General features: G+C 36.6%; 2 protein-coding genes and 1 long non-coding RNA gene across 6 annotated transcripts in view; 2 read left to right on the top strand and 1 right to left on the bottom strand.

Annotated features, from left to right (window-relative positions):
- Positions 1–8,521, top strand: part of LOC107221577 (limbic system-associated membrane protein-like) — a 111,552-nt gene extending 103,031 nt beyond the window's left edge. For 2 of the 3 annotated variants that reach the window (XM_046737399.1, XM_046737400.1), the window contains exons 7-10: positions 573–722; positions 903–959; positions 5,821–5,886; positions 6,349–8,521. In XM_046737399.1, the coding sequence (XP_046593355.1) occupies positions 573–722; positions 903–959; positions 5,821–5,886; positions 6,349–6,533 (458 nt within the window). In that variant the 3' untranslated portion in view covers positions 6,534–8,521. The remainder of the gene's footprint in view (positions 1–572; positions 723–902; positions 960–5,820; positions 5,887–6,348) is intronic. The other variant, XM_046737401.1, reaches the window with a different exon arrangement.
- Positions 8,522–11,486: 2,965 nt separating this feature from the next.
- The window catches only part of LOC107221592 (lachesin), a 106,140-nt gene continuing 92,621 nt past the window's right edge, over positions 11,487–25,005 (bottom strand). For both annotated transcript variants that reach the window (XM_015660637.2, XM_046737151.1), the window contains 6 exons: positions 18,080–18,208; positions 17,589–17,726; positions 14,388–14,537; positions 14,180–14,245; positions 13,983–14,102; positions 11,487–13,143 (listed from right to left, as the gene is read on the bottom strand). In XM_015660637.2, the coding sequence (XP_015516123.1) occupies positions 12,968–13,143; positions 13,983–14,102; positions 14,180–14,245; positions 14,388–14,537; positions 17,589–17,726; positions 18,080–18,208 (779 nt within the window). In that variant the 3' untranslated portion in view covers positions 11,487–12,967. The remainder of the gene's footprint in view (positions 13,144–13,982; positions 14,103–14,179; positions 14,246–14,387; positions 14,538–17,588; positions 17,727–18,079; positions 18,209–25,005) is intronic.
- The window catches only part of LOC124293977, a 97,633-nt gene continuing 92,619 nt past the window's right edge, over positions 19,992–25,005 (top strand). Inside the window, exon 1 of the long non-coding RNA XR_006903841.1 lies at positions 19,992–20,435. This is a non-coding gene — a long non-coding RNA (uncharacterized LOC124293977). The remainder of the gene's footprint in view (positions 20,436–25,005) is intronic.

The following is a 25,005-nucleotide window of genomic DNA, read 5'->3' on the forward strand; positions in this document are numbered from 1 at the left end:
CCCCGAGTTACAGAAATATCTCTTTTCAAGCTTCTATTTTCATTATTGTTGTTGTTGTTATTGTCATTATTATTACTATCGTGCAACACCCGCTGTCGCGAGAATTCCTTTTGCATGTCACACGGTTGGCTTTTTCAACGTTACCCAGAAATCCCAACCCCTTCGATTTCCAATTTTCGAACACCCGCTGCCATGCGCCCCGTGATCGCGAGTATCAACCGATAATTAGATGTTATTAGACGTCGTTAACAGTGCCAATTGGAACTCAAGGTTTAACGATTATCACACGATTCGAAAAAGCTTGACGTAAAAAAGTCTCTAATTTTTATCTCTTATTTTTTCTTAAAATTTTTTTATATACCCTCCACATAGTTTTTTTTTTTCCCCACAAGTTTCGATGCGGTCGAATAATGTTCGTGAATCGTTTTTGAAATCTAAATTGTTCAGTTGCAGAATGAACAATCCGCAATAAATTAATCCTAAGTTTACTCAAATAAGTCCGAGTTTCGTGTTCACTCTCTAATTTTGATACAGTCATCCTTTTCCTAAAATTCTTTACATATTATTTTCAGGGGGTAAATACGAACCCTCGATATTCGAGGACGCCTACACGGTTCACATGAATTTGACGATCAGATCGGTGGGTCCGTCCGATTTCGGAGCTTACAAATGCGTTTCGAAAAATTCACTCGGCGATACCGACGGAAGCATCAAACTTTACGGTGAGTTTTCTCAAGCTTCGTTTCTTTTTTATCTCGCAAAGTTAAAATTGATCAATTACACCCAATCGATATGGATCAATTTTTTAAATTTCTATTCAATCCTGTCTGGTTAATTACAATTACTCTTCATAATGACGATGTTAATTATTTTTCCCTCCTGTTATTTTCTTCTCGTAACAGAAATTCCTTCGAGTTCTGGTTCCCGTTCAACTTACGGCAACGGGACGAAGTACAAAGGTGAGCTCGATTTTTAGTCTATAGGAAAACCGAAAAATCAGTCGCCATATATATATATATATATATGTTTGTTTTTTTGTCTCTTCCTACTCTATGAACGGATCAGCTGATCTTTCATTAATTTCGGACTTATCAATTCGCTGCTCTTTTGTTCCCGACGATGATTAAAAGCCGCTTATATCTGCATAATACAGTTATATTTTAACCCACGTATCGCAAACTCACAATTATATCTTCTTCTATCAGCAAAGGGTGATGCGGGGTTGAAGTTTAAATTCGATAACTTGAAACGCGGGAATAATTAATCCCGTCTGACAGTTCGAGAGAAATCGAATCACGATTAACGATTCTTAGCACATGGTTATAATACCTATCCGCCCAACTAGGTATCTGGCTCAAACATATTATGCACGTATGTATCATATATATATATATATATATGTATATATCTACATTGTACATACAAACCCCTAATCCTCGTCCCCGATCAGCCTGACGGAAAACAAATTGCCGAACGCGGTACGGTGCAAAATTAAACCCGTCGGTTCTTAGAAAATAATTATCTGCCTTTAATTACTATTTCATGATAGTATGATGCCATTTTTTTTTTCGTACATTGCAATTGTTCGAAATTGCAAGCGGGTGTTTCATTTCCTCTTTTTTTTTATTTATATGAATATTTATTGTAGCTACGTTTTGGTAATTTCGATATATTTTTGTAGTGAAAAATTCCGGACGCTTTTTCTCGTTGGCATTGGTCAATTTACAAAATTTGAAAACTCGGCAAATAGTGTAACAATTAATATACGGGTATTAAAAATTTGGGCAGAACGTGACTGAACTATCCATTTCATTAAATTATTTCAGAGGAAGATAATAGATGAAGCTTTCTACGAAGGAAAGTAGAAATGATCGAACAGAGAAACGTATGGCCATTAGAGAGAACGTTGCAGACAATTTACTCTAATATACGAAGATCGACAAGAAGTCGATTTCGTTTCGGAAGTGGGAATTATAATCGGAATGAATAAATCGATTCTCATGCATGCAATAACCTGTATATGTATTATCACTCTCGCAAACTAAAAGCTTTTTAATGCAAAGCCGATTGCCAAGCTCGTTCCGGGATAAATAGAGAGACAGAGAGAGAGAGAGAGAGAGAAAAGCGCATCAATATCGTCTCTGACTTTTTTCCCAATTGCATTTTTCCTTCGTTTTCGCCATTTTATTCTGCATTATTCAGGGCAAATTCGATGGATTATACAAACGTTACGCTGGTTGAAGTAACTGCACGAATCTGTACGTTTGCCGAGGGGGAAAATGGGGCTCGCAATTAATCTTCGTTCGGTTTGCGTCGTATATACGTCTACGTTTATATAGTTTGAAACAGTTTATCGGGTGGGGGGCTGAATCCTGTGCGCAAATTCCTGCAGGATACGGACGACTAATCGCTAAAACGACAAACTATCTCCACCACTTCGTGAATTCACTGCAACTATCGGAGTTTGCTGTTGATTTGTCGTTCACGGGTTAATCTTATTGTTTTTTCTCTCCTTTTTTCTTTATTCCACAAAGAGTTTCTTTAGCCAAAAATCAATTTCATTACGAGATATAATCGCACGTTGATTATTTATAGAATTATTTTATTCTTAAGCTGCAAACATCCAATGCATCGTAAGAAAAAACTTGGATATCCGTCGATGGTTAATTAAGTATCGTTCATATTCGTTTCATACGATTGTTCATTTTATTCAGAATTAAACACTATCTTCTACGAATCGTAAAGATGGAAGAAAAAAAAAAAAACTTCAAGACACACACACACACACACACGCACACGGAAAAACAGTTTTCCAGGAAACGTGTGAATAATCGTGTGGAATAAGCGAATACTTCGATAGATTCAAAATCTCAGGTGATAGTATTTACAAATCTCTCGGTAAACTTATTCGGTCAATTTGAGGTATGATGTAAATGATTAAAAAGAAAATTACGTTCAAGCGTTCGAAGAACTGAAAGAAGCTTTGTAATTGGACAAGAAAAATTGTTCAAAAAGTTAGTTTCCTTTTTTTTTTGTTTTCACTTCGATCGCGCAATCGTTTCCTCTTCCCTATACGTGCATTTACACATATACGATATGTGTACATAGATACCGAGCATCGAAGCTTCGGGTATATAACCGGCATTTATTTGTGAAGCTTTTACCGTGAGCGGACTCGACATACGTGTCCGAAATAACCGTATAACCTGGTTTCTTCAGAAAACGCAGCTCTATATATATATATGTGTGTGTGTGTGCGCGTGTGTATGTATATATATATATAGCGTATTATATGAGCATCGCGAGCTTGAAGCTTTGCACGGGGTTCACAAAGAAAAGTCCATCGCGACCCGTTCCTCTGTTATTGCGCATAGAAGGGCGGGTCCCTTTCAAATCCTTGTGCAGACTACTTTGCCGCATTTTTTTCTATCTCGTTTTTTTGTTTCGCTTGATTTCTTTGAAGCTTTTTCAAACCTGGCAGAGAAACTCTTAGGATTTCACTGACCGTGAGTATTTTCTTCCCGTACGAAACATTTCTCATCGTTTATCGATTTTTCTTTTTCCCACTCGTCGGAAAGTCGAATTCTTCGCTTCACTAAAATTCATGCCTCGTTTTTTTTTCAAATTAGAGGAAATAAAAAATATAAAATAATAAAAAGATGAGGATTAATTTCTTCCGAATTCTATTACTGCAATTTTATCCTTCTGATTATTATTTTTTCCCAACAACAACAACAGCCGTGCGGTAGAAAGAGAGTGGAGAACAAATGTGTGTTATTTGCCGCGTTGAAAACGGAGATAAATGATGAGCTGTCCACTGTGTTTTATATACATACACATACACATACATATACATATGTATATATGACGAGGCAGAATGGGATTGATGATCCATGCAGGGTGAAAATGGGATGAGAGGATGATGAACTTCGTCATCGTGAAATTACGCGACGAGTTTCATTATGCGAATAAGTCTTTTTGACTCACACTTGTATATATATATATATATATAAAGTATAAAGGGGCAGCAATTTATGTACCGTATGCGTATATAAGTACATAGACGGTGTAAAATTTTGTCGAGATAATTGTTCTTCGGGGATTGCTCAACGCGTCTGTCTTCTCCGCTTCGTTGTCTATCTCCAACCGAGCGAATAAAGAAAATTAGGAGGGGGAAATATAATAACAAAGCGAAAAATCGTTGTTCTCTTGTAATTTAGCTTGGCGATTTATTTTTCACATTCACATTTTGCCTCGTATGGTTTGATGAAATTTTTTGTTTTTCTTTTTCTATACGCCGTGCTCTCGCGAACGAACGATCGATTGGTTAGCAAAGATCGAAACTGAAATGCGAAGCGTCAAAAGGTTGAAGGAAGAAAGAAGAGAAAGAAAAAGAGGAAATAGTTTGAAGGTTTCGTTTCTACAGGTCTTAAATATTCACGTGTATGCAATGTAGGTATGATTTTTCACAGAGAGACAGAATGTAACGAAGTAGATGTGAAAAAAAAAAAAAACAGAGAGAAAGAGCTGCTGAGGGGATGGGAAAGTGGGACGATGAAAGACAGGATTAAAAGGAAAGAGCTGCAAACAGGGAGTTTAATTAAAGCGAAAAAGAAACGTTTGTGCAGATTTCTACAGAATATGCGGCTCAACTCGCGTTATGAAAATAACGGGTCCGAATACGAGGCGGAAATTGCGGTAAATAAACGATATTAAAGAATGGAAAGTATCGCGGTATTAATTCGCACATTGCGAATCTTAGTCAAGAGATGCGGAAATGACGAAGAAAATTTATTCGAAGAAAAAATCCACCTGAACGTTATTAAAAGAGACAGTTCAATGATCGAGAATTTGTCAAATAATAGGGAGGAAATAATATTCACAAATATCTTCAATTCTGCGATAACAAAGACTAGTTTGCGAAGTAAATATTCCGTCTTGTAAATTACATGTGATTTCGATTTAAAATTTGCGATAAAGAATCGATTCCGATGTAGGAAAAAAAAAGCCAGGGTATGAAATTTGATCATAATTTGTGCACAAAATGAAGAAAAATTTCTTTTCAAAATTCCAAAACGAGGGTTTAATTTTCGTACCGGAGTTCAAGAAATAATATCGCGACAAAATTTGGAAAATTGAATTGAGATGTCGTTGAGGAATTGCAGGGCAATGAAAAACAATTTAGCCCAAACACGTTCAGTTCCACTTTCATGAAATTTCGTTGATCCATATTCCGACGGATGGCTCGACAGATCGACAGTGTCTGCAGCACTGCATATTCGACGCGCACTGCAATATCCATAATATATTCGCAACAGTTGCATACGTATCAATATGCCGTATCGGTTTTCAATCGCTTCCACGACGAGACACGCTGCTGCAATCCACGCGTGCGTTTTCCTACGTATGTGCGAATCCGTGTGTTCTCGGTATTTGATCTTGACACGGCTTTGCCGGATATGAAATCCGCCCTGTTTGAGCAGATCGACGATACAGGCACGCAATTCTAACCGATATCCGTTATACTGACAGAATCAATCCGCGTTCGGAACAACCGATGTTGGGTAAATAAGGGAGATGTGGATCGATTTTTACCGATCGATCGATCCATTGGGAAGTATTCAAATTTAGGGAAATTATGATGGGCGGAGAAAATCGTCCGATCTGCGAATTGGATCAATGAAAAGGTTGATCTGCCGTTCGTGTGAAAACAAAATTTGCCAATTTTCAGTTTTATTAATATCATTGAAAATCCATCTTTCAATTTATCTCGCTTCGCACGGTTTCATATTTATATGCAGTATGTTCTTCTTGTTTTAGGAAAAATGGGTAAAAATTATGGCAACAATTACGTAGACGGGGATCCGAATGTTCTGAAAAAAATAGGTAAGCATCGTGTCTTTGTTCTTGTTCTTGTTTTTTTTTTTTTTTTTTCATATCGGATTCATTCGGATATTGAGAGTAGATCGAATCGATTGGACAAAGTTTGGCAACTTCGGAATATACATATAGATGAAAAAGGAGAAAAAAAAAAGAAGAAATTGAAGAATCAATTATGGCTCATAAGTATAATGAATTCAAAGTCAATTTGCAAAAAGAAAACGAAGAAAACCGTCTACTGCGTTGCATTAAAGAGAGATTTTTGCGATACAATTCAATTGAGTAAATATTGATTTGTAATCATTTCTCCAGCTCCGATTTCACCCGTTTTTTTATTTTTCTTGCACCGATTCTAGCTTTCAGGGAAAAAATGACTTATGACTTATGCTTGCCAATTTCTTTTCCGTTCTTTCGTCTATTATTCTTGTTCCTCGTAGAAAATCAAACATTTCGATTCGCATTTTGCAGACCTGAAGCTGCGAGGTCGTAAGGAAAATGGAAGGGATGACGACGAGGATTATGACGAGACTTCGGGGGCGGATTCTCGCGGTCGAATGTCAGCGACTTCGACGCTGTTTTCGTCGCTGATTTTTGCCATTTTGAGCCAACGCAGATTATTTGGAGATTTGCAAACGCAGTTGCTTCCTGCCTGAGAAACATTAGGAATATAGAGAAAAGTAATAAAGGTTTTTAGTTGCCTTCGTTTTTACTTTCACCTCGTTCAACCGACAAAGAAACGTCGCAATATATATTCGCAAAATATGTATCTATTGTAATCGCACGGATCGAAACGCGAGTAGAACAAGTATTTTCGGTATAATCAGTTGAATATATGACGCGTAGGTAAATCACACGAAACACACGCAAGAACACGTTGTAGGTATTTGAAAATAGAACATTTCCATGCTGGAGATACGCTTGTATAATGTAATAATTATGTAAATAATAATAATAATGATAATAATAATAATAACAACAACAACAATAACATTATCATATACCATTGTATAATATATAAAGACAGCAAAAATTTTCACTATAGCGCCGTTATTCAATGATTCCTTTGGACTATACATAATATATATATCGTCGTTATATATATATATATATATATATATGCGCTCATCAAAATTAGCAACGTTCCATTTGTCACGTTATCATCGTTTGAAACTTTATTGGCATTGATACGTTTTAAAAAAAGACGACAAACGCTTCTACTTTATTTATCGCGTTTGTACGAAATATCCGATCCGAACATTTTTCACCTCGGTTTTTAGACTGATTTATTATTATACGATCTTTCTTATATTCATTTAATCGGTCATTCATGTTGTACATATACATGTATGTAGATTTATTAAATTACACACATCTTTAACCGTTTTACACACTGAAAAAGAACGAATGAAAAATGTCGTCGCGTTAAATTTTTCAACTCGCATTTCATGCCTATAATTTTTCTCAGTGACAAAAGAATGAAGTTCAAAACACGCATTTTTTTTTTTTTTTTTGTCTCGTCTATCAGAGTATAATAAGCAGTAGGAAGTTGAAGTAGAGAGGTTTAAAGGTGAGAGAAAAAAGTAATCGTCTTGCGCCTAGAAAATGTCGCATAAATTTAATGATAATAAAAGAGGGAGAGAATAGTTGAATAGAAAGAAAAATGAAAGCGAAAATAGGTATGGAGAAAAACAAAAATATCGCGAGATGGTTTTACCAACCGACACTCTGTATTACTGGGGATAATTATAAATATAGCCACAAATTGACCAGCATTGTGTATCATATAAATGAAATCATGCAGAAGAAAAAAAAAAAAATAGAAAAATGAAAAAAAGAAAAAAAAAAGAATATAGTTAATTACTCGAGTAAATAAATAAGATAAAATTAGGCGCCATAATAGAAGTGCGAATGGTAAAGCGTGATGCGAGAAATGTACGTTGATGATATTATATAATAATAATAATAATATATACCGTTAACTGCCGTGTGATTTTTACCTTGAGAAAGTGCAGAGCTTGTCTAATTATATTTATTATACATTACCTAATATAGCATGATATCTTACCTGTAATAATTAGTTAAGTGTATTAAATATGTAAGGCATCGATTATAACTAACAAGTTGCATTGTACCGTAATTATTTCGTTCACGGTTTCACAAAATGCGTGATAACGAAAAGCTGAAAGGCAAGAAAAGAATTGGCAAGAAGGAGTCTTTTTCTTTTAGAAGAATAACAGCAATTAAAAAATACCGAATGATCGTGCAAATTAAGTTTGAAAAAAGGAAGGAAGTGAAATCTAAAATTGATTTGATATGAAAGAAAAAAAAAGAAAAAAAACAATATTTTGTCTTTGATCAATTATCGAAGTGAAACGCGACAAGACCACAAAAGGAGAGAAAAATATTTTCAAAGTTGTTGAAAATTTGACAAATATATAATATAACAATGACGAGTAAAAATAATGAAAACATCATTGATATACCAATTTCACCAGACTAAAATGTCGAGTATTTTATACGCTGGAATATTGTTGTGAGATTTTGAAGAAGTGAAGAAAAAAAAAAAAAAAATTAAGAAAACAGAGAAACAAAGAAATCATACAACACATAATATATATTAACAATAACACGGCGTTAATCGCGCGAAAATGTAAAGCTTTCGAGGATTAATTAGTTTTACAACATAATATAATTATACGATAGGGTTATTTATTTAAGACGGATACGCTATGCATTATATTTGTACAAGTAACAGAGGTGAAGTTTGTAAATAAAGAGAAAGAAGTTGAAAAACGAAGCTAAAACAGAGATCGAAAAGAAACGGTGATCAGATCGTTTGAATCGCAAAATATTAACGAAGAGAGTAACTTTTTTTTTTTTATTTCAGAAATCGCATGAAACCACTCTCTAAAAAAAGAAAAAAAGCTCACCGCTCTAGGGAGAAATAAAACGATCACTGGAGGCGAGAGATCGAGCTTTTGATGGGCTTTTTCAATTCTCAGTGGCTTGTAAAGACGGGGATTTTTTCTGGGATGTCGAGCCTAATGGAAAGCTCATGATACCCATTCCGAATTCAGAATGGCTGCGAAGTTTCGCTACGCTAATAATAACACTCCTACAATATCCCATCTTCCCCGGAATTTTTGTTTCCCTTTTTTTTCACAGGAAGTAAAACATCGTTCGCGAAATCAGCCGACCGTTTTTTCATGTGTAGCCACTTCTTCTGTCTCATTTCCACAAACACAGGGATCAGAAACGAGAAAGAAACTTTGAGCTTTTTTAAATTCATTTGGAAACTGCGTTTTCTTCACATGCTGAGTCGAAATTGTCATATTGTGCAAAAATAATCAGACGTGAATCGGTATAATTCATTCCGTGACAATTCTCACTTGTATGAAAGCAAAGATTTCTTACGATTACCGTTCGCACCTAATATCGGTAATCGAACGTAAATCGCGATGCAACTGCGAAGTCGAACAATGGTTGACGATTCGTTTTTAACATCGGGAAAATCCATCACCGATACGTTGTTGTAAAATTGAATGCTGAATTCACTTTCATCCAGCAGCCGAATATTATTTCACTTTCTGACAAGCTGAAAAATATAGCTTAAAAAGTTTCAGAACACTTTCAGGCACTCGTTGGTCCTCCGTTTACACCCATTTGTGCCATTGCCGTACCTTGCAGGAGTTCCCGGAGAATTTTAACCCGCGGTTGATCAATATTTACTCGTTCAGAACCGCATGCACGACGATATATTCCGAGTACCAATGCTAGATAACGACGTTAAATTGCATAGCACGAAGCCACCGCATCCAGTCTACTAATGGAAGTAAACTTCGTAATGCATTCCCTGTATGGTTCACGGGTCGAGCTCATTTCGGTTCTGCAAAATCGACGAATTCGTACGGAAATCCGTTTTCTCATCGCCGTATATATATATATATGTTCTGAAAACGAATTGTCACCCGTTGTTCGATTTCGGAATTGTATCCCGATTCGTGTTCGATTACTGGGAACCGTAAGAAATATTTCGTCTCACACAAGTGAGAGTTACAGCGGAATGAACTATACCGATGGTCTTGTTAATGCGCTGGACTAAAAGAGTCGAGTTGACTGCTGCAAGTTTATGGGTTTCTGGTTTCTTCGAATTAAACTATGAACTATAACTAATTGAATGCGCTGGTGCTTAATTGTACCAAAAACGATATTTCAAATTGAAAATGTGCTTTTTTTCTATATTTTTTCAGGCAGAATATTTTTCAAGGAATTCAGGTCGCATTCCAAAAATTCGAAACACGGCGGTAATGAATTTTGAAGTTTTCCGTCGTTGTGAAAAAGAATTTTAACGACAGCATTAGAAAAAAATCATTTCATAACGCGTTGCGATTATCGAAGCGAATTTGATGATCGATTCTCTGCGGAGATTCGTCTCTTGAGAAAAAAATTGACGCGCGTATTAAATGATAAAAAATTGCAGGATTGAAAAAAATTTTCATCGCACCCCATTTCTTCACTTGACTATTTCGAAATTCTTCTCACTTACTTTTGTTAAATAATTTTCCAGTTTCCATTCGTTTCTTCGTTCTTTAATTTTGTTTCTTCCATCGAGTTTGCAGCAAGGAAAAAAGGAAAAAAAGGAATAAATAAAAATGAGACAAGCAAAAAATCGTAAATGAGGGCAATTTAAGGTGGACAATTTTATAGCGTATAGCTCGGGCAAGAATATCTTGGGGCCAACAAATTACACCGTATAAAGTCGGAGACCGCAGCGTCGGTTGGTTTTTTACTCTCCGCAGTGCGGAGTAAGGTAACAATTTCGTAACTAATTTGTAGCGTTACTCTTCCGCGGTACAGTTGCACTCGTAACAACGTCGAAGGCGTTACTTCAACTGATTTCTCACTTGAATCCTGCGCACTCGACTTTTACGGGGTTAGCATTTAACGGAGAAATTATATGACGTCGTGAATTTATGCCTTTCGCCTGCCCCGAAAACACGCGATTGCGATTCTCGTCCGGAATCATAAGCGGGGAATTTTTATTCTTTCATTTGTCATTGCTGAATGAAATGAAAATTGCAATTGACGATTAGAACTATACATTTATACATATATAATATAGAATAAAACAACACGTTATATACAATATTATATGTATAATGTATTATCGTACACAAAGGTATTATTACTATTTTATTATCATTAATTTTATTTTTGTTATATTTATTATTATTATTATCATAATCATGAAATCATTATCGTTATATATTTTACAATGTTACGTTACATGTTATTCTTATTGTTGTATAATTTATGCTTCATCCATATGTTACGTAATATGTTACATGCATTGTACCGCATTTGTCGGTAAAATATGTATCATTGCATCGTTTCAATCAAATGATTTCAAATAATGCGGCGATCATTTTCAAATCTACATTCTATATGATACAAATTATATTATTATTTCACTTGGACATGAGATTTATCTTACAGATTAGCGTATGTAGATTTTCGTTAACTATATATAATAATAATTGTATTATTTCATACGGAAAGTGAATTCGATCAAGCTCTTCGTTTTACCACATTCAATTATTATTATCTATTGTATAAAATTTTTATTCAGAGAAAATGATAAACTCAAAATCACAATTAATATATGCATCTGATTTTTTATATATACACATTATATCGTTATTGCGAATAGATAGATTCATCATCGCTTTTTCGTATCACTCTGACATTTTTTTTCGTCGTCTTCTTCTCTCTTTAACCGCTTAATTCGCTTGCCACGCTTACTTTCTACTCATATGTATTACCGCGTATATAATTAGCACTGCTACTATATATACACAGCGTTTTAAACAACTAGTTGTTAGACTAACTAATGCTTATTTAGGTGTGCATACAGATATATATATATATATATATATATATATATACTTTAAACTTTGTTATATTTACATCCGTAATCCTGCTCTCACGATTTTTTAAAATATTAATATAATATGATATTCAATTTTATTGCGAAAAAAGAGGTTTCAACAGCCCGGAAAAATTGCGACTCAAAAAATCAACCACAATTTCACCATTTTGAGCGGAGAAAATGGAATTTTTTTTTATAATCGACAGTAAACATCGCGTTGTTCATTATTTTCGTCTTCAATTATATTCTCTGCATTTTTTTTTGGTTTCTTACGCTCAGTTCTTTCTTTGTTTCATATTTTTAATACTTTTCTTCCGTGTAATTTTCTTACTACAAATATATCCTGTTACATCTATTTCATGATCGTTATAATATACGGGTCAAATATGTAGGATTGTGATCTATCTATAACCGTAATTCTATTTCACGCTATATATATTCACATGCGGATATACATTACATTACATTGCTGTGATGGGTGTATAATAATCAATATTTACATGTACCTTGGCAAATCATCGGGTGATTCGCTCGAAAATCATTTATACAATTCTCGGTTTTGGAACTAATGATTACAGAAAAAAACGTAGTTTTAAGAATTGAAATCATTTTGTAGTCGCAGTTGCGTTAATTGATTGATTTTCTATCATCTCGTTCGTACGATATAAGATTGTTGAAGCTGCGCGACGAGGCAAGAGTCGAGGAAATAAAATAATCAAGTACAAGTGATCAAACCGAATACTCCGTACTTGATTGCATAAATCAGGTTCTAATTATCGACTTTAATTAATCAGTTCGACTGTTTCGCGTATACGTATTTGCCGAAGTTGCGACGCTCATATCGAATTTTTACTGGCAAGAAAATCAGAATAGCTTGATGCGAAAATTATACAATCGTCAAATATTGCTGAGAGAATTGGATGTTCATTGCATAAGATGAGAAAAAATGAATTCCCGAATTATCAATTCTTCGTGTTCGTCTTTTTTTCCACTTTCATATTTTCTTTTGAATGTACGGAAATTTGGCGAGTATTCGTTTTAAATTTTTTTATTTTTATTTCGCTTTTAACTTTGATTCGTCTTTTTGTTTCGTCGCGGAATTTTTTTTTTCTCCTTCTTTCTTCTTTATTACTAATTTCCTGTCGGGGACGACGATGATTACGTCATCACCGCGGACATCATCGCCAGGACAACCACCGCCTGGAGGGTTTCGACGGTTCCCAAAATCGCTGCGCTTCTCGACGACATTGACTGAGCAGTGTTCTCGTCTCGGGGTGCAGATCCTTCGGATCCTCCGCCGCCCGAATCCTCGTGTCGATCCCGAAGCCGGATATCTGGAGGTGAAATTAATAAAGGGGTTCATTCGCGAAGGGTCGATAATTTTTATGGATTTTATTGCACACAGATAACTGGACAGATTTTACAATCTTGGGATTTTTACGATTTCACTCTACGATGGCTGATTTTTACTGAGAACGCGCTATTTTCCACAACACTCATGTTTTACAATATTGCAACGATTTTCATTGTGATCAACTTGTGGCAACACCGAATGGTCGACTGAAAGAAAAACAGCAATATTGTTTCAATGAGATTTTAGAAAGTAGTCTTCTTCTTGCATTAAAGGAGGCATTCTAGAATGAAATCGAACGAATCAACTAGATTTTAAAGAATTTTCAAGTGATTTCAAACGAAGCATCGGCACCTAATCAAGCCTTTGTGTAAAATTCTAGTTCTTTATGTTTTTCTATTCTGAGAAAGATCTTCGCGGGGTTACGGTTACAATAATCTGGTAAATACTCAAGGTATACGATTATCTCGTAATAAAATTGATAAAAAGTATCGATTTTACCCAATTTCTGATTTCATTCAGCGTTCGATTTAATTTCTTTCATCAGGCATTGGATAATCAGAGACAATCTGAAGTTCATGACGAAGAGAATACCGTTAAAAAATTCTGAACGTAGTTAATCCGTATTTATTTTCAAACGATTACAATAAAAATGGATTCGAATTAAGCGAAGAATGAAATTAGACGGACAATCAATTTCGCAAATATAGCAACACCGCGATTTAATACCACCTGACGAGTTTGCGATAAATAATTTTTTTTTCTTGTTGTTATTTCGCGTTTTTTTGTTTTTTTTTCTTATTTCCTTCTCCACCTTCTCACCTCTGTCCTTGTTCGCCGCGGGTTGCGAGGGGTCGATAATTTCGCCGGTGATTTCATTGGGTCGGGATATTTCTGGACTCGGACGAGTCTTCTGTCTCGTTCTTTGCTTTTTCTCCACCGCTAGGATGAAAATATTATTCGATTAAAATATTGGGAGGGGAAAAATTTACAATAAAATGAAGATCGAAAAAGCTCACCCTTGCTGACGACTGGAATTGGCGTCGTCGTTGATTTTTGCTTCGGGGTTGTCGGGTTCGGTATTTCTGCAGCGAGAAACGCCGATTGTACGTATTTGAAAGTAATCGCGCGTTCATTGATTCGAAAAATGCGATGTAACGCAGAAGTGGAAAGAATCAATGAGAGGTAAGAATAAGATAAATTATTACACTTCCGAGGATAACTCACCGTACAATTTTATGCTGCCATCCGTGTCGCCAAGCGAGTTTTTCGATATGCATTTGTAAGATCCGTAATCGTTTACCGACACAGATTTTATCGTCAATTTCATCGTTACTTTGTACTCCTTGTCGTGTAGTACCGGCTCATATTTATCACCTGAAACAAAATTACCCGATACTCGTACGAAAAGGTTTGAAAGAAAAGAAAAAGAAATAAAATTATAAGCGGTCGATAGAAAAGTACGGAACAAAATTAAAAATTTGAATTTCTATCAAGCAACTGCAACGGCTGAATAATTTTTGCAATAATTATAGACACATCTGAATAATTCCACTTGGATAGTTTTGTAGTTTGCTCTCAGTCCCCGATGTCTTTTCCCCTCCGCACATTCTCGTCGCTATTATGAAAGTGGTTAAATTGTAATTTTCGCTTCCGCCAAGTATTAAAGAAATTTGCACAGGAGCTTATACATTCTCTGTACCGTCTGCCGGAGAATAAAAGCTCCGTGAAAAGCTTCGAATCACGCCTAGGAGATGGCGTAGCAGATTCAACAAAAGATGAGACAAAATTGCGAAACTTGTTCCTTTTTTTCTCTGCGGTCCAAGGACCGGCGTAAATCGGCAAAAAATATGAAACCCTGATAAATTACTATTTTTTACAATCAATCAATGTTTCATTACTCATTTCATAATCCTTCAGCACCGGTTCTCCGCTATGTAGAACAAGAAAGTTTTTATTTCTGGCTGAATTGCTTTCGTTCGTATTTTATAACTTGCACTTTATTATTGCATGAATTGAAATGAAATCTCTCTCTCTCTCTCTCTCTTTCTTGTTTCACTGAGAAAAAAAAAAATAAATAAATAAATAAAACAATTGAACGGTCGAGTAAAAAAACTTGCACATCGTAGCGTAGAGAAAAAAAAACTTTGGCACAGAAAGTTGGTAGAAGTAGAGCGTCGGTTGCATAAAAATCCCTGTGAAAAAGCACTCCTTCATTTATTTAACCCGTTGTTACGGCGATTATTCATGTTTTCAATTATTATCATACATGACGGTTGCTTTTCTTGCTGTCATTATTATTGTTATAACCCTGGTATCTAATAAGCTCGAGTTGAATTATGCTCGACTGCAGGGATATTCATAACGGAAGACGAATAATGCCGTGAAGTAGAAAACGAAACAATTAATACTCGTTGCATGCAGCAGAATCTCAATGCTCTGGTACAACTCCCGGTACATTAGCTACGCTGCTCGAGCCATTATAAGAAAGAACGTACATCTATACAGGTAAGCTCAATTCCGAGTCGAAGAGAATGTTATTTTTGAATTTAACATCCGACGTCACGCTCTCTCAACACAACCGCGTCGTGAACGAATAGAAGTGATAATTAGCAGCTGCAGCTAATTTGCTCGCAGCTTACCGAGTAACGAATCTAAAATCATACGTATTTTTGTTTGTGATCTTTTCTTTTTTCTCTACGTATGAGAGATTTTAATTAACGCACCGACAAAAACTGAAACTTCGAACGGCGACGGAGAGAGAAAGAAGAATTTATAAATTGGTCAAGAAACCAAGAACAACGCATTGATGGTGTTGATTACTTTTGTGGAAACGGCTGCTGCATCGTATCGCTAATTCTCGATAAAAAGTCAACAAGATACATTGAAAGAAACGAGGTTACATTAAAAACTCATTTCTCGATTAACGAAGTGTGCGGATCATATGGGTGAAAAAATGTGTTTGAAAAAAGAATGGGAAGGATTAAAGTAGACCGAGGAAAAACAATGGCGAGAGGAAAGCTCGAAGGGTGAGGAAAAATTGGAGCTTCGAGGTCACGCCATCGTCTCGTTATCGAGCAAGAGGGTGGACGACCGGGATCTCTATATACGCCATGCCGATGTATTTACGACGATGTATTTGCCCCTGAGGAGATATACGGTATCGGGTATAAGCAGCCTTATCGGTACTGCGTTAGGAGTAATAGTGTACCTTATACACGGTGCAGGTCGAACTGTGCGAGATATCCTCGGGCGAAATTCGCAAGTTCCAACCGCGCGAATCAGGTTTTCTGATAACTCCGACGAATATTTATTTTCGTGATAATAAACTGCACGCGTTTTAGCATTCCGTTTTACACTTCCTGTTATAAATATAAATCACGTAGGTAGATAATACTTTTTTTTTTTTTTTTTTTTTACCCCATAAAACCCCATAGGAATAGTCGAAACACAATAGAGATTTTTTCAGAACCCCGTACGATTTCAAATTTCTAGAAAATTCCAAGACCAAATCATATGTAGGTAGACAACGCAGCATAAAGCTCAAACCTAGGAATATTCGAAACACCATTGAAAAATCTTTCATAACGTTAAACCCCGTATAATTCCAAATTTCTCGCTAACTTTACATTCGGTTTTGCGATCCCTGATAAGGAAAAAATTGTTCAGACGCCGTGAGAATTCGGAATTTCTTGTAAACCTTAGGGACCAGGTTTTTCTCACTTGTTTCCTGATTGTAGTTGCGAGTGGAATGGGAGTGAGTTGAATTATTGAGGATGGGGGCAAGGGTTGCGTTGAGGAAACGCGTCGCTTGGCCCCGGTTCTAATTACATCCGTGCCTGCGTGGCCCTAATCACGCGATGTCGTCGGTGTAATTGGCCCCGGTTTAGAGAAAGGGTGCCTCGACTCGTGTACAACTTGCCGCGGAATTCTTATCCCTCATTTCCACCTCCGCTTCGAGCCCCGCGTGTCGTCGGTAAATCGAAACGCGTCGTCTGCCGCTAAAGTTCCCCTAATTTATCAGCGGACGAGTCAATTGCAATTGAATTTGATGGAAAATAATCAGTTTCGCTTATTTTCGTACGCTACGGAAGTTAAGATCAGAGGCAAGAATTGATGAAATTTCATTCACACTTTGTCGTATATATGCAAAGAAACTTTTCTCTTTTTCATATTTTCGACAAATTGATAAAATTCCAGTGTGTGCAGTGTGACTGTTAATAAGCTGGAGAATTCTTAAGTAGAGAAAAAAAAATAAATAAATAAATAAAATAAATAAAAAAACAAATGAAAACCGAACAGTATTGATTTTATTGCTCTTTTTTTCAGCCGAAAGAAAAATTCAAAAAATGAAACCTGATGGAAAAAGTAAAAACGAAAAAAATGCCGTTATTTTATTTAATCGATACTGAAATTTTCAGAACTCACCCTTTGTTATTATTTCACCATTTTCCCTGGTCCAATAATTGATGGACTTTGGATAGGCTTCCGAGGTGCATTCGAGGGTCATTTCCTGACCCTGACGAGCCCCCACCAACTGATTCGGGACAGAAATCATCGGCGGGACTGAAATCAGTAAGAATTCTCGTTAGGAGATTGAATGAGACGAAGAAAGTCGCCGGAACGAGAAACGTGTGTCTATAAATACGACGTTTCATCCGAAGACGTTGTTGATTCGTTTTAGAAGAATAAAAAAAAAAAAAAAAAACTAAACGCGCAAAGCGAATCGATTAAGATTGCAAATCGTGTCTGCAACATGCGAAAAAATTCGTTCGTCTTCCAACCGGGATGAAAATGCTGCAAACAAAAAGCACTTCCGCGCCTTAGGTAAATTCTGAAACTTGGAAGTTTACAAAAAAAGAAAGCGAAGGATAACGTGACATACGGAGAAATTAAAAAAATCAATCGGTGACACTCACAGTGCACTATCAGGGAAATCCTCTTGCTCACCGAGGGCGGAACGCCGTTCGATGCGATGCAGAGATAAGCACCCATGTGCAGGCGATTAACCCTCGTGATGTTGTAGAACGGTCCTTCAACCGAAGCGACTGAAAAATATGCGCACGATAAATCGTTTCTATCATTCCTCTTCCAGTTCCACTGTCACAGCCGATTGGGAACGACCGGTTTATCATAAAAGAACGGATCTGGGGATGGGATGGAGTAAAATTGTTTTTGGGTGATGCTCTCAAAAAATGTTTAAAATGAATAATAAATAACGTGGGACAGATTTGTCATATGGATTTTTTCAAATTGCATACTCGTAAAGTGAGTTTTCAGATTTTTTATTTCCGATAGCGTTCGATTTCAGAAAAAATCGTTTTATCAAATGAACCAAGAAATCGAGAACTTATTCCCGAAAAATCGGTTTTGCTTAAAATATAACGAAGAGACAGCGACTCGGGACTTTCATGATTCTTTGTCAGTCTCCTGATACAGTGAATTATTTGAACTGGAAAGTGGTATTTTTATGTCCTATATGATAACCGAGTTTGCATCGGTTTTGTCCAAAATATGAGGAACAGACGCCGACTCGGGATTTTCATAATTTGTATTATACACCGATTACTTCCATCATTCGAGATGGGGTTGGAAATACGGTATTCTTACGTTCTTCGGAAATCGATTTCGTATCGATCTTATTTTCAAGAAATTGATCATTTGCCAAAAGATGTCGAGAAAACGACGGTCTTGTGCTTTTAACAAGCCGATAGTTAATACTCTTCCTCCTCTTCTCCCATCCCAGTCCCTGAACGAACGAGTCACGAAGTGCCGACGCCTCTGACAGGCGGATAGAAATCGGTTATCCACGACGTTATCGGCCCGTCACGCACGCCGCTTATTAGCCTTCGAGGCTGTTTCCGCATTCTCTCCCATTCTATATACATATATTTTTCGAGTCATCGCGTGCCTGCGTAATTATCGCAATTAATCACCGAGCTCAGCGAGCTCTGATCGCCTATCGTCCGATCCTGCATGCCGACGGCTTATCACCCGCGCGATAATTGACTTGGACATGTTGTATCTAACTCGGAGAAAAGGGATTGCACAGTGAGAAAAAGATTCCAGATATCCCTCAAATAATTAAAATATTATCATTATCATGATCGCGATCTTCGGTTGCACTCCGATTATTTTCCTTTTTACCTTCTGTTAGAATGGTTGGGAAAAATGAGGCTCCAATAATTCTATTGGTATATTTATTGTATAGAAATACGTTAAGAGTTAATATTTGAATATTCGGGACAACACCAGACATTCGTCGCGCTTTGTCTGCGATCTTGTTTCCGACTCGGCTCGACTCTGTACAGAAAAACAACACTCTTGCTTCTCACACACTCACTCGGTATTAGAATACATACGTGTAGGTCAGATTCGGTTTCCTCAATGTCAGCATACAATACAGGGTGTAGATATATGTGTGTACGATATAAATGTATAGTACATACATCACACCTTCGATCGAACGAGGGATTGAAAAATGTTTAATCTCCTTACTCTCGTATACCTGGTTCTAAATTCGCAGCTGTATCGATAAAAGTTAAAATATGTAACGTAAGATGCACCCAATTGTTGTGTAACAGAACCCAGGTGAAAATCGAAAAGCGAGAATAAAAATTTTTAAAGGAAGTTACGACAAATTTGAATATGAATATTATCACGCCCACGTGGTGAGCGAAAAAAACGATCCTAGTCGGTGCGCCACGCGTACGTGGCGGGGGGGGAGCGGAGCAGTAAGCGAGCAGCGCGCATGCGCAGAAGAGAAACGAAAAGCGAGCGAGTAGCGCGTGAGAAGTGGGGGGCGGCCCCAGTCGAACTCGAGCTGTCACCGCGCGAATTACGCTGCGCATTTCGAGAAACCACAAAGAGAAAATAAAAATTTGGACGTGACGCGAAAGCTAAAACGCGAAAATCTCAATTCGATAATTGAAAGATATAAGGGTCAGATAACGAATACGGGATGGAGAATTACTCGAGTGTCACGCGAATATTAAGTAATAAAGCCTGTTACGGGTGTTGTAAAAATTTTATGTCATCAGGATCGGGGAGTTTCGTTCGTTTTATCTCCAATCAATCGGGAAGAGTCATTAGGCGAGGCAGTGAAGAGTGAATTCGTGTAATCGGTTTGACGGTGAGCTGCTGCAGCGAGGAATATGATGCGGAATGAAAATGGAACGAGAAGAGCCCGATGCGAGGAAAAAACGGTGTTGAAGAGGCACGCAGGGGTGAAAAATCGCCTTCGTTATGAGGACAAATCGCGTATATACAACTTGGGTATGTGGCTGTTTACATATATATATACATGTAAAGGTGCATACGTATATGGAAAGGCCGCGAAGGGTTGTTAGGCATAAAGAAGAAGAAAAGAGAACAAAGAAAATTTTCACTGTGGGTATATTTATAAAAATCGAACAATGAAAACTTTTTAATGAATAATATATAAACTTCCGCTATTTCTTATACTTATATCCATATACATATATTCATGTAAATAAAGGTATATGTATATGCACATATGGTTCCATATTATTAAGGGGGAAGGCCGAAAAAGTGACGGACTTTTAAGAATTTTTTTCAAAGGGTTCACTGATTAATAAACGAATGGGATTGTTGGTACATTTTTTAAGTTTACATTAAATTTCTTTTATATGAATTTTTCTTAGCAAATATTTAAAATTAACAAAGAAATGGGTCTCGACTTCGAGACTAATGAAAAAAATTTCTCCGCCGGGCATTAATATCTCGGTAAAGAGTTATGTGAAAAAAAAAACAACACCGTCTCGTACAATAATAGCTGAATTTGTATTGATGTTTATAAAATTTTTTTGTTTATATTCGAATAACCCTTCACCGCGATATCAATGCCACGATGGAGGAGAAATTTTTTTATTAGTCGTTAAGTCAAGGCCCATATCTTTATTAATTTTGAATATTTATTAATAAAAATTCATATAAAACAAGTTTAATATGCACCTCATAAAATACTAGCAATCTGAACCCTTTATTAATTATTGTTATCTCTTTTTTAAAAATTCTTAAAAGTCAGTTATTTCTTCGGCCGTTACAGCTGCTTTCCCCTTTATGTCAAAAGCACATTTCTGGAGAGAAATGATCAAAAATTGGCGAGAAAAAAATTAATGTTCGAACAGTTATTATCATAGTAATAAAATAATAAAATCTAATAGTTAAAAATTTGAAAATAACAATAAGTCAATATGTACTCAAATTTAACTGAAACGTACAAGACGCAACAAATTGTTGAAACTTCGGTTCCTGAAATCAATTCATACAAATCATTCCATGCCAGATCAACCTATAATTTCAAACCTGCATATTTTTAATTGTGTTGGACCTTTTTTAAGATGTTAGCAGCATCCTTATAACCCCATATTTATTTTTTTAATTTTTCTCCTATCGAATCACTTCTGAGTTACAAATATTCAAATCTTTCCAAATATTTGCTTTTCTAAAAATTTTCACAAATATCACTTTGAAAAAATCAACTTTGTACTAGACTTAGTTCTTTATACTTCGAATTTTTTAAGCACTCTAGTAATGCTGATCGATTGAAATCTATAAGTACTTGGCTGATTGTGCGTCTTTATGATTTTGGAAGCATTCAAATAAATTAGTTTCACCTATCCTGTAATAAAATTATTTGAGAATTTTTCGCTAATTAAAACAAAGTTGGTTCAATAGAAGGTTATTAGAAATAAATTGCAGCTTCAAACTAATCGGTCAAAAGGAATTCGGAGAAAAACGGTTCGAGAGTTTTGAAAATGCTATATAATTATTACCTGAAATTCTTCCAATGAAATGAAAATGAAATGGGCTCCGTCGTTAATTTTTCAAATTCACCAGTTGTTCAAATTTACATATTCTCAACAAAATTCTCTCGTAGATTAATGATTTGCACACCCGCATCTCATTTATTAGACGGCATTGCCGTCTTACGGGCTTCTCATCGGAAGCAAAGGATTGAAAAGGGTAAACATAAACATCTACACACTACAGTCTCCTTACATCGTGCATGCAGAGAAGAAATTCTTACTCATACAAATCGGGCACATAAAAACAAATTTGAACTCACTGGTTATGAGAGAAATTATTGACAACAGAGTCAGGGCGGCTAGGTGGTCTAGTGGAGTAAGTCTCCGGTAAAGCATCGCTAGATACCAGGTTCGATTCCTGGCTCCGTCGTTAATTTTTCAAATTCACCAGTTGTTCAAATTTACATATTCTCGAAATGAAAAATAGTTAGGGGTATATATATGAGGCATTCCATGTTAACTCGACGAGCTCCTGACTCTCGTATCTTCTGTCGTCACCGAAATTTTTTGTGACCCTAGTAGGACTCAAAAAAACACGTAAATTAGTTTATCCATTTGTATCCGATCATTTTTGCATAAAATTATTCCACGCTTTGGTCAATCAAAAAATGTTCAAGCTATCCAAACACCTGGAAGAATCGATACGAAACGCAGCATATCTGGTTTCTTTTTCAGATTTTAAAATCGGGACGTTTTTTCACGACTTTGAATGGTCACTGCTCGTATCAGTTTTATCAAAAAAAAAAAAAAGAAAAAAAAATGTTGTAAAACGAATCCAAGAGTTCCTGAAGTCGGGATTTCAGAATGGTAAAAAATCCGTGGGTCAAGTTACCTGGTCGAGTTGACATAAACTGTCCCAAGTACATACATACAATTCTTGAAAATTTGATGCGCGTAATGCTTGCGCTTCGGGATTCGCAGAACGACGATAGAAACCAGCGAAGCGAATTTTCTCCGAAAGCGGAGGCGGGTATCCGAGTTTCGGGGCTTTGCACGTCTGACGATCTTTGCCGGCAGGTAATTTGCGTTATTGCAACGCGGCGGCCGTTCCGGATCCAAGTATTCGCAGACGGGGGCAGCACCGTCGGATGTACAGTGACCCGGGAAAAGCGGGAAAACCGCTTGACCGCCTCCCGTCCGCTCGTCAAAGGGTCAAAGGCTTTCCTCTCCGATTCTGCTCTTAGCTAATTGCCAATAAAAAGAGACCTGCGCTCGTGTTTTACGCTTGCAAACCGCTACCCGCGTTATTCTCCCGCCAAATTTTACACAACCTTATCCCATGAACAGGAAGTACATTAAATTTTGCCACGCGATTAGAAATGCTTTGGAATTTCCTATCTAATTTGTCTTCTATCTCTTATTCTTCCATTTTCATTACTTTGCCACGCGCGGTCTGAAGAAATTTGCCCGTTTTTTTAACTCGCGATTTCGGTATAAATTATATCGATAATTTCAGGCTCTCGGGAGGGTAAAAAATAAATGAAAATATTCACTCTCGTAATTACGTAGAACTGATCAGTCCTTTTTTTTTTTTTTTTTGCTTATCAACTTTTTTTCTTTCTTTGCAACCCTGACGGAAGTAAAATCCTTTCGGAATCCAGGGTAAGAAACTTTAACACGTGTGCGTCTTGAAGAGGTGGGCGAAAGATTGTTGGGATGCTTTGTATCGGCGGGGCTGTTTCGAGGAATCGAAGGGGGCGAAACTAAGCGGAAAAGGAAAACGGAGAGTGAAACACGAGGACAAGAAAATAGAATGAAACAAAGAGATGAGAATAAAAGAAAATTGCGAAACTAGAACTCTGTCTCGAAGTAGTTTCTCGAAACCGAATGATGAAATTAAGCGAGAAGGAAGTAAATGGGAATGGAAAACTTTTCCCCCGTTGACAACGACCGTCGCCTTTGCGATTATCGGTATAGGTATATATATATGTATACATATATACGCTATGCAATATATATGTGTCTACCATATAACGTGTGTGTGTGTCACGATGCTTGCGATCGATTTCTTCTCAACACTTTCGCGGCCTTACCGAGTTCCAAATTATTCACAATTTTTTCCAGTCTCATGGAAATCCTTGAGCGCAAGTACGGGTAAAAAAAAAATATTTGACAGCTAAAAATATCGTATCAATCGGCGGAGCAATGAAAGCGAGAGAGAGAGAGAGAGAGAGAGGAAAAAGAAAATTTTAGCACTCAAAATTTTTTACCAACATGATGCGGAAAAGACGCGGATCTTTATTTCCGTGACGCCCGAGGGAAAGACATTGATTGCAGAATGAGAAGCAACAAGTTCGCGACGTATAAGTCAGAAAAGTGAGGATTAGAACCAGTCGAGGGTAAAGCGAAGAAAAAAAAAATGAGGGGGTGAAGGAGGGAGAAAAACTCAAACACCACGGAGCATACTAAACGATTCGAGTTACTCCGGGTGACTTTATTCTCATATTCTTCGTCATTTTTGCAACAAAGATAGCCGCGACATTGACCCGCGTTCCCGAAGTAACATTTTTTTTTTTTTTTTATCGATTTCCTTCTTCCATTTTATTCCGATTTTCTTCCATATATAATACACGTAACGTGTAAATTTTCCTCGAAATTTTTCATACTGCTTTTACTTCCCTCGATCTCGTTTCAACGGGGGCTGGTAATTCATGGTATTAAACCTGTGTGCAGTGCGTATATAAATTATAAGGGCTCGAAATTTATATAAGAACCGTTTTTCATCGTTTGTGACCCTGCAGGAAGTGGAATATCCTTTTTTTTCCCTTTCTTTTCATCTCCTTCTTCTTTCTGATTATGCGATTTCTGTCTTTCTTTCTCATTACTCGCCTCCCCTTCACCGAACTTCACGTCAAATTTCAAAACCCATTATTTTCCTAGAAAGGGGTGGGGGGTCACTTCGAATTTCACCAGCGAAATGATAAACGGTGTAAAAAAAAAAAAGAAAAAGAAAAGAAAAACCAACTTCGGCCCTGTATGTCTAAAAACCGTGTAGTTTCGTAGCCGGGACTAAA

The sequence above is a fragment of the Neodiprion lecontei genome, chromosome 4 (genome assembly GCF_021901455.1).
Source record: "Neodiprion lecontei isolate iyNeoLeco1 chromosome 4, iyNeoLeco1.1, whole genome shotgun sequence".
In the NCBI taxonomy this organism is placed as follows: domain Eukaryota; kingdom Metazoa; phylum Arthropoda; class Insecta; order Hymenoptera; family Diprionidae; genus Neodiprion; species Neodiprion lecontei.